The sequence below is a fragment of the Mastomys coucha genome, unplaced genomic scaffold (genome assembly GCF_008632895.1).
Source record: "Mastomys coucha isolate ucsf_1 unplaced genomic scaffold, UCSF_Mcou_1 pScaffold15, whole genome shotgun sequence".
NCBI classification, from domain to species: Eukaryota; Metazoa; Chordata; class Mammalia; order Rodentia; family Muridae; genus Mastomys; species Mastomys coucha.
This window is the reverse complement of record NW_022196897.1, coordinates 159,522,814-159,533,108: the sequence shown is the minus strand read 5'-3', so window position 1 is coordinate 159,533,108 and position 10,295 is coordinate 159,522,814. Positions and strand designations below refer to the sequence as shown.

The following is a 10,295-nucleotide window of genomic DNA, read 5'->3' as shown; positions in this document are numbered from 1 at the left end:
TATGCAATTAAAGTCGTTTTCCTGAGCTGAGCAAATATTTACAGCATATTTTGCTGTAAATTGCTTCTCCTGGAGAGCGGGTCTACCACTCAGGCTGGCAAACACTGGCACATTTGCATATCCCATTACCCAGGGGCTCACAGCCTAGCTGGGCCACAGAACCTGGGGTGCGTGAGAAGGACTCTCAGGGAGAAGTGCCAGCTATGGAAATGTGTTCTTGGCCCCACTCCTGGGGTGGCTGTGGACTCAATGACATCTGCTGCTGCTCTGTGGCAGCCCCCAAGTCCCCACTCTATGCATTTCAGAGCCTTCTAAGCTTTTGTGCCCATGCTGAGGAGGCCCAGATGGCTAAGGGAACGTGACTCAAGGACATGGTTCTGTGATAATTAACCCCATGCTGATCCATGCCCAGCTGCCCTCCTGTCATGGATACAGGACTCCTGAAGAGGGCTCAGCCTGCATTCTGAGCCTCCCCGGGGGACCCCCCCTCATTCTGCTGAGCCTCCTGTAAGAGCTAGCCAGGAAAACTTCAGGCAAAAGTTCAGGGGAGGAGAGAAGGCCACTGGTTCCAACTTACCCCAACCAACAGGTGCTCTGCCTCAAGCCACAATTTGTCCCTGTGGAAGGAACTTTACATCTATCGACAAGTTCGGACTCAGCGTCTCATCAGGGGTGGAATAGGGGTCTCCAGGCTTGATCTAAATACCGGCTTGCAGCTTGGGGCTTCTGTGGAATGGCAGGCTGTGGGGTGAGGGTGACAGGAACTACACACAAATCATCTACTAGCAGAACTGGGAGCCCTGAGGCATGAGGCCAGTGAGCAGGCCTCTCAGCTGTGAGCAGAAGCCTGGGTCAGGCACTGCCTAGATAGGTCACCTTTTCTTCCATTCTAACATGACCCAGTAGCCTAGCCTGGAAGAAATGTATCTTCATTCACTACTTCTCATGGTGGGGATTTTCCTGATGGTTCGTAGGCCTCAGCCCTGGTAGTCAGCAACTTGGCCTTCCGGGCCTGAATACTCTTCTTAGGGCAGATGTGAATTATCTTTCTTGGGAAAATTTTTTACTTTTTTCCTTCCTTCCTTCCTTCCTTCCTCCCGTCCTTCCTTCCTTTCTCCCTCTCTCCTTCACTCTCTCTTTCCCTTTTCTTTTTGTGATACTGTGGATTGAGCCCAGGGCCCCCTGCATGCTAGAGCTACATAAGAGCTACAAACAACAACGCTAGCTCAAGGCGCACCCTAGAAAGGCAGATCTGCTGAGCTCAGGCTCAGACCCTTCTGTTCCTGGCTTGGGAAATGTGGAGGTAACTGTGACCATCTGGGCATAGAAAGAAATGCTGGGGCTGCAGACATGGCTCAGCTGTTAAGAGCACTGACTGCTCTTTCAAAGGTCCTGAGTTCAAATCCCAGCAACCACATGGTGGCTCACAACCATCTGTAATGAGATCTGACGCCCTCTTCTGGGGTGTCTGAAGACAGCTACAGTGGACTCATATATAATAAATAAATAAACAAACCAAAAAAAAAAAAGAAATGCTGTTTGTGGTGCTGCCTGCCTGCCTTCCTTCTCCCATCCTTCACCCTGACATCGATGAGGAGGGAGGATGGGGATGGAGGCCACAGGGCCACCAACTGCCACCCAGAACCACCGTTACTCATCAGAGTCGGGGAGGGGAAGGACAGGGTGCCACTGAGATATGGCTCCACTCAGCCACTCCGAGGGTCTAGAGTAAAGCAGAAGAAATTACTGTCCTCTTAGGCTCCCTTTCTGTGTCACACTCCTTCAGACATCCTCAAGAGAATGCAAATCTACCCATTTTACAGCCAAGGAAGTTGAGGCTCAGAGTTCCATGCAATCGATCACCTATGGGCACACTGAGGAAAGAGGTAGTCTCGATTTGTTGACTGGCAGCTGGCCCTTTCACACACACCAAGGCCTGCACTGAGCTGGGCCATCCCATTCAGCCCCATACCCTACCGGGCTAGTACTGCCTGGGGAAAGTAGATGAAATACAGGAAGACCCTGCTGTCACATGTCACAGCCTGTCAGCTAGGAAAGAGGGAGGACGGTGGAACTGGAGATCAGCTCCCTCACAGGTGAGCCCACCTGGACCCATTAATGCAACCGCTGCACAGAACAAACCCCCTCCTCATGGGGGCCAGTATTCCTGGCAGGGACATAGAACAAAGGAGCCAGCCAGGCCCCAGCTGCTTAGTTCCTCTGAGAGGCCCATGAGAAGTCCACAGCTCTGGTTCAAGGATCCAATCCTGCTTCACTTAAAGGGGAAGTCCTGAGTTCCATCCAGGTGGGTGCTCCTGGAGCCCTGGGCCATTGTGGGTCTGTGGAGGGCCCTGGGGCATTGTAGATCCGTGGAGGTGACTCTTGAAGGCAGTGGCCGGAGGTATCTAATGACTATGGGAATGAGCCAGCAGCCGGGGTGTGCTGGAGGAGGGTGGCGGGATCTGAGCCAGCTCTTCCCAAAGGATAACACACTCGGAGGGAGGGAGTACTCATCTGCAGAGCCAACGCACCCTATAATACACTATATAAAGTTTATGGTTTGTTTAGACTCTTCTGGAACAACCAATAAATGCAGGGAGCAGAAAAGATCCAGGAAGAGCTGGAGGCTGACCTTGGGCCAACCCCTGTAATCTCCCTTCCCAGGCAGCCTATGGCGCAGCCATTGTGTTGAGTGCACACGAAGAGTACAGTTAACGTTCTTCCTTCTGCCTTTTCCACACTCTCTAGGCCCGCGGAAACTGAGGAAAGTGTTGCTCATGAAAGGGCATAAAGCAAGGGTCTGCGCCTGTCCACACTGCACTTTTGGAGAAGGCTGAGCCCCGAGGCTCAAACTCCCATTATAACTCACCTTAAACCCTCTAGATCCAGCTGTGCAAACGCACAGGCCTGTGTCAGAAAGCTGCCAAAGAGCGCCCACTAGTGGCAACGATGACTTATAACACGGGAAGCCGGTGCTCTGCTTTCTCCCCCTCCTTCCGGTCCCTCCGCTTTCTCCCCTCCTTCTGGTCCCTCACGCACCAATCCCCCCCTTTCAAAGGTGGTGCTGTGAATTCCCCAGGCTCTCCGAGGAGCAGGACTAGCGCACCAGGGTGTTTAATCAGTGTGTTCTCCCTTTCAAATAAAACCAAAACGAGGCGATGAGAGCTGCTTTTTCTATAAAAGTTTATTTTATATTTTTTTTCCCCAAGAAGTGGTCAGGATGCCTATTTCAATTATGTAAAGAAAGGTAAGGAAGGGCAGTGTATAAAAATAATTTAAACATACATACTAGCAACAAAGCAACATGACTCTCTAGTTACAACTACAAACTTGCCCAAGATTTTTCCCCCCTAAAGGTTTTAAATACTTTGTAGACAATGGGACAGACAGGCATGTACACACACATACACATACATGCTCTCTCACAGACACGCTCACACGCTCACACACATATATACAGCTCAAGTATGTTTTCTGTGCATTTTAGCTAACTGCTACAGCTAACGTGAAGAACTGGATTCCTGAGTGGCCTCGAAGTGGAACCAAAACCCCCATCGGTGTCAGATACAAACTTCCGAAGACACGCGGTGATTCCCCTCCCAATCTTATTTGCCCCTAGCCTGTTCTCTGTGCTACTCAACTGACTATTAAAAGGTGCTTTTCTGATCTACTCAGCATTGTGCCCACTATCTCCAACCTGGGGCAGGCTGGTTTTCTCCCAGCTCCCAGCGCATGCTATGGGTGGGGAGGGGTGACTCTTGAGACACCCCCATTGGGATTTACATCTGGCTGATTCTCTGTTTCAGGGCTCTGAGCTCCCTCTCAATTTCGTAAGGGAGGTCGGCGTTGACCTGGTCCTCCAGATATCTGTCGATCTCCTCCACCTCCTTCTCCCAGAACTCCTTAGAGATTCCGAACAGCTCCTCCATGTTCACGCCCCCCAGGCCTTTCAGGTTCAGGGCGTTTTCCTTAGGGATGTAGCCGATGGGCGTGATCTTGGCACTATCCTCCCCCTCAATCCTTCCGAACATCCACTCCAGCACACGGGAGTTCTCGCCAAAGCCTGGCCAGAGGAACTTGCCATCTTTGTCCTTCCGGAACCAGTTGACGTGGAAGATCTTGGGTAACTTGGCTGCTGGGCGGTGGGCCATGCTCAGCCAGTGGGCCAGGTATTGGCCGAAGTTGTAGCCGAAGAAGGGCCGCATAGCAAAGGGGTCATGCATGATGACCTTGCCTGTCACAGAGAGACCACCGTTTACCTCTGAGCCAATCAGGCCAGATCCCCTCCCTGTCCCTCCGTGACAGACACCAAGGCGAGGGCTTGGGTTGCAGACTTTGACTCACCCTTGTGTTCTGCAGCCGCCGTGGCCTCTGATCTCATGGCCGCTCCAACAAACACCCCGTGCTGCCAGCTGAGGGCTTCATAGACGAGGGGTACACCTTGAGCAGGGAGACAAAGATCATTAAAGACTTCAAACATCTGAACTCTCTTACGGTACTATGCCACTGTTCAACCAAGCAATATCTTTTTTCTTTCTTTCTTTCTTTCTTTCTTTCTTTCTTTCTTTCTTGTTTTGTTTTGATGAGAAAGTTTCACTCTGGAGCCCAAGATAACCTGGAGTTTACTCTGCAGCCCAGGCCAACCCTGACCTCGCAGCAATCCCCCTGCCTCATCCACCCAAGTGCTAGGATTACAGGTGCAAGCCGTGCTAGGCCTGACAATCAGAGTTTTCTGTTGAATTAACCTTTCACCTACAAGGACAAGGAACAGGAAACTGCTAAGGACAGTCACAGCAGGCAGATCACTCAGCGACAGAACACTGGCCTGAACTACCTCAGTCACCAACCCAGAGAAGCCACTGGTGATCAGAAGGCTGGCCCTACATTTAACCCTGCCCTGCACTTAACCCTGCCCTGCACTTAACCCTGCCCTGTCAGGCTGGATATAGGGGGGCGGAAGATCTTTGGAACCAGCTTGGAAAAATATTTCCTGGATTTCTTTCTATTGCCATACCCCAGGTTCCCAGCCTGGATAGAAGATGCCTCACCTGCAGGTCTCCGGCCACCAAAGATGATGCCCTCGATGGGTACTCCTTCCGGAGATTCCCAGGCAGGGTCAATAATGGGGCACTGGCTGGCAGGGGTGCAGAATCGAGAGTTGGGATGGGCACATGGTTCCTCTACAAGAGAGAGAGATACCCTCAGCATGGCCCCGATAGGTGGCACCCAGAAGCCAGAGCACACGGCCTCTCAGGGGACTCACCATCCTGTGGTCTCCACTCCTTGTTCTTCCAGGAGGTGATGGTGACCCCGGGGGCCAGTGGCTCGTCGATGCCTTCCCAGTAAACACCGCCATCACTAGTCTCAGCCACATTGGTGAAGATGGTGTTTTTCTGGATGGTCTTAATGGCATTTGGATTTGTTTTCACTGAGGTGCCAGGAGCAACTCCAAAAAAACCATTTTCTGGGTTGATAGCCCTTAAGTTGCCTGGAAAGTTGCAAGCCAGAGAGGGAGGCATGAATGCGAGCCAAGCATCCCAGAGTTCTTAGTGCTTTGCAGAGCAAGCTCTCTTCTAAAGTTCACATCTTTCTCTTCCCCGTCCCCAAACTACACGGTCACCCATTTCTACACACCAGGGCTAATGCAGTCGCTGCAGTTTTCCGCTTCTTCACTGTTCCTACAACACATTTTCTTCTTTTAAAAGTATTATTATTTATTTTGTGGTGTGTGTGTGTGTGTGTGTGTGCATGCATGTGAGTGTGACGGGGTGTGAGTGTTCCAGGGCACACATATGGAGGTCGGAGAATAACTTGCAGGAGTCAGTTCTCTCTTTCCACCATTTAGGTTTCTAAGAATCAAACTCAGGTCATCAAGCTTGGCAGCAAGTGCTTTCACCCATAGACTTGTCTCAGTGGCCCCAGCGATACTATGCAAACATGGCTATGTGTAAGCAAACAGCCTGTCGTGGCCCTCCTGTCCAGGTGGCCTCCCAGAAGGCCTGCAGGACCATACTGCGGCGGAAGCCTTGCTGGCTCTGAATGCCCAGTGCTGGCCGGGCCCAGTGGCGCACGCCTGTAGTCCCAGCTACTCGGGAGGTATGGGGTGTTTGGAGCCAGTCACTCACCAGGGGCCACCACTGTCATCAGCCAGCCCTGAAGACTCACCTTGGGCATCAAACTTCATCCAGGCGATGTCATCACCCACACATTCGACTTTCCACCCGGGGAGGCTGGGGTTCATCATGGCCAAGTTGGTCTTCCCGCAGGCACTAGGGAAGGCTGCGGCCAGGTATTTCTTCTTGCCTTCGGGGTTAGTTATGCCCAGGATCTGCAGGGACAGGGAACGGCTTTGATATCTCGGATCCTTGACGTGTGTGGATGAAACTCACAATAAAGCCCATTACTCTGAATCCTTCATATGGTAAAAGAGATACGAAGGGTGTGTATCTACAACAAAAGCTTGGGACTATCTTCCAAACTAATGGGGGGGTGGAGGGGGTGGAAAATTAAAAGGGGAATGATGAGGAATAAAGAGGCGGAAGGGGGGGAACTGAGATTGCTGCTGTTGTCTAAGGAATGAAGTTCTGCGTTCCCTCCTGCAGCAAAGGTCTGGGAAAGTGCCTAGGGTCACCCCAAAGGCATACCCATGGTCTATCCCTCACAAATCAGGATAAACTAATGGGGTACCAACGAATAAAATCCCCAAGGTCACTGTTGCTCCAGTGTGTCTGAGCCCCTTTCAACGAGACGAACACTGGGGTACTTAGAGTCAATTTGGTACTGTTCCCTTCTGCCCTCAAGTCCTCAGAGGTTGGTGAATCTTGACATGGCTCACCTATGCCACCCCAGGCCCTCCGAATTTCTGCCCAGGATTCCCTGACCACGTACCAGCATGTGCTCCGCCAGCCACCCTTCCTCCTTAGCCAGCCGGCTAGCGATCCGCAGCGCAAAGCATTTCTTCCCGAGTAGTGAGTTCCCACCATATCCACTTCCAAAGGAGATGATCTCTCTGCGGTCCGGGAGGTGGGCGATCAGCGTCAACTCAGGGTTGCAGGCCCAGTTGTTGACCAAAGGCTCTGAAAACAAGCAAACCACAGTGAGATTGTGATGCACCCCCCCCCCCCAAGTCTCCAGGCTGGCTCGAACCAGTGATAGACCTGGAACTTCCCATCCTTTCTGACGCCTGTGTGCTGGGGTAATAGGCCTGACCCAGCATGTTCACTTTATTTGGTGTCTGGGATCAAACTCAGGGCCTCATGCACACCAGACGAGCACCCAACCAATGAACCCTTCCCCAACCTCTCTATTTTTGATCCGGAAAAAATGTACTTACTTTTTAGGGGGAGAGGGCACCCCACGGAGTGGAGGCACTTGATAAACTCCCCGTTGCCTAGGGCCTCCAGCACAGATATCCCCATCCGCGTCATGATCCGCATGCTAGCCACCACATAGGGCGAGTCTGTCAGTTCAATACCAGTCTTGGCCAGCGGCGATCCCAGAGGCCCCATGCTGAATGGGATGACATACATGGTGCGTCCTGCAGAGGCGGGTGGGCAGAAGTAGGTAAGAAGCCACGGAGGCCCACCGAGCTTCCTCCTAAGGGTACCCACGGCTGTGTCTTTCACACCTTGTCCTATTGGCCACCAGCCTCTGATTTAGGAGGCCAGTGGAAACTGCAAAATGTTGAAATTAAACTTTTTTCATAACCCTCCTGTTTTGCTGAGCTAAGCTGCTTTGCATGCACATGAATGGGAAGCATTTTATGTATTTTCTATTTTATCGATTTGATATCAAGGATTGTACCCAGGGCCTTGGAAATTCTAGGCAAACACTCTACCATGGAGCAACGGCTGCAGCACCTTTTGAGTTTCTCTTTTGAGACCAAATGTAAATTGCTCAGGATGGCCTAAACTTGGCATGCTCCTGCCTCAGCTTCCACATCTGGAATGACAGGCCTGAGCCACCAGAACTCACAGAGAGCATTTTAATATTCCTGTGTGTCACCATCCATGAAACAGACCCAGACAGTGCACCTCACATATGGGCCACCCTTGGCAGCTCAGGCCACCATTAGGAACATGAACTACATATACAACACACTGTCACCCCTGGGGTGTGGCCTCGCCCACCTTTCATGCACCCCGGGAACCTGGCGTTGAATGCTTTCTCGAAGTCCTCTTCCGACATCCAGCGGCCCAGCTGGCTGAGGCCACTTTTGGGGATGGGCACTGTGTCTCTCTGCTCCTGGGTGACGATGACCGTCTTGCTTTCGATCCTGGCCACATCCCTGGGGTCAGTGAGAGCCAGCCAACTGAAAAAAATATATATCACAGGGACTCCTTCAGCAAGGCATCCTTGGGGATGTACCTCCCTTGCCCAAGTCAGACTCTTTCCAGCCTTGCAGGACACAAGGACAACAGGGACTTGACCAGGTGGACACGAGCTAGACTGTGAGCTGGACCTGGGGAAAGGGGTCGCCTTGCATGGTTGTCCGGAATCTAACGGCCAGCTATGCTAACCTCACAGGATGCCTTCTTAAGCTTCTCAGGTGTTTGCTACTGTAAGGTCTCCATTCTCCAGACTCCGAGAAGGTGGAGCTAGGGAGCCTGGGGGCCAGACACTTTGGGCTGAGGGGGGCTCACCAGTTGTCATATTTCTTCAGCTTGCGGATGACACCTTCCTCCTGCATGTGGGCCAGCAACTGCCCATACTCCTCCTCCGAGCCGTCGCAGATGTGGATATACTCCGGCTGGCACAGCTGAGCATTGCCTTCCACGAACTTCCTCACTGCCTGGGGCAGGCTGTCCAGGCTGCCCTGGATGACCTTGGCAGAGAAGTCCAGACCATTATGCAGCTGAGGAGGCATGTTTGCAATGGTGTAGAAACAGGCAGGGACTCTGGTGCCACCTGAAACAGAAAAAGAGGCTCTTGAACACCAACACCCATGGCCCCCTTCCCGCTCTTTCTGTGGCTTTTGCATGGGCAGCATGTGGCTAGGGAGCCATGGGCATAAGGGCAAAGAATGTGAGTGGGCCCCTCGTTTGTATGTTTGGAGAGGTGAATGAAATGACCCTGCCTACCTTTCTTCCACTTGGAAGGTCTGGATCAGAGATTGCAGAGCGCCTTGCTGGATTTCCCCTGTTGACCTAGGGTGTGTTCCCAGAGAGAAGGCCAACCGTGCTTGGTAGCCAGCCCTCCTCGCTTTAAATACTATACAGAAGGGAGGATAGCCCTGCCCCTCAGCTGGACCCGGAGGCTCGCCTCTGACGTAAGGGGCAGGCCTTTGGATCATAGCCATGGTCAGCACGGTTTGGAACTGACCTAACACAATAAACTCCAGGGAGCTAATGATTGAACTTGCAGCTGTTAATGAATGTTGGGAGGCCGCAGGCCCCTCTGTCAGCCATAGTGAGTCCTTACACAACATTTGATTGACTAAACTTTGACCCTGCCTGTTGCTGATGCAAACGGCAGGCTCTTACCTTAATTGTCAGGTGGGGGTCAAGGACAGGCCTCTAGCCTGGATGCCTCTTGGACTTCATATGTTGCTGGCTGCACATTTTGTGTGCCAGTGGCTGCTGGTTGTCAACACACCACAGAGGTGTCACCCCCATGGCCAAAGGTCATGAGAAGGGAATTCAGCTGAGACATGAGACTTCTAGACAAAGTCTGCACCCACTGAGTTAGCCGGGGTGTGTCCCCTCACTAGGTGTCTGGTGGATTCTCTGGCCATCCCAACATGGACACTGCAGAGGTGAGGGATGGGTGCAAGCTTTGTGCTGACTAGACGATGCCTGGCACACAATAATCACTCATACATACATACTGACCCCTGCTGTAAATGCTTTGTGTCAGTTGATTCATTGCTACCGCCTGAAATGGAGCTATGGCAATCCTGGGTACAGACTAGAAAACTGAGGCAGAAAGGTCACTAAACAGGTCCCAGCTGGCTGGTAAGAGCCGGAAGAGTCTGCATCAGTCAGGCTGGGCCACAGAGTACTGTGAGGTCCCTTGTGAGTATACTGTCTTTTCTAGACCCTCCCGTGTCTCCGTCAAGAAGTTCTAGGTTAGACACAAGCACCCTTGCTGCTGCCTGAAGCCATCTTGCAAGTCCGAGAGTCTGGAGGGAGAGGGGCTTGGCCTCTCTGCTGGGTTACACTTGAACAATAAGACCTTTATCACAGTTGTAAAGAAGCTCCCTGCGAGCCAATTGAACGAGCTTGCTTGCTGGAGTTGAGAAGTGAGTGAGAAGTCAACGTGAGTGAGGAGCCCATGGGTAGGCCTGGCTCCCACGG

At 52.2% G+C, this 10,295-nt stretch overlaps 1 protein-coding gene across 1 annotated transcript; it reads right to left on the bottom strand.

Moving 5' to 3' along the window:
- Window positions 1-3,166: 3,166 nt before the first annotated feature.
- On the bottom strand, window positions 3,167-9,179 carry Pck1 (phosphoenolpyruvate carboxykinase 1). Its single transcript, XM_031373781.1, has 10 exons — window positions 9,081-9,179; window positions 8,643-8,907; window positions 8,130-8,311; window positions 7,334-7,537; window positions 6,889-7,076; window positions 6,166-6,328; window positions 5,264-5,488; window positions 5,049-5,180; window positions 4,345-4,440; window positions 3,167-4,234 (listed from the first exon to the last, which is right to left on the bottom strand). The coding sequence occupies exons 2-10, from the start codon at window positions 8,864-8,866 to the stop codon at window positions 3,780-3,782; spliced, it is 1,869 nt and encodes a 622-aa protein (XP_031229641.1). The 5' UTR covers window positions 8,867-8,907; window positions 9,081-9,179; the 3' UTR covers window positions 3,167-3,779.
- Between the last annotated feature and the right edge of the window lie 1,116 nt (window positions 9,180-10,295).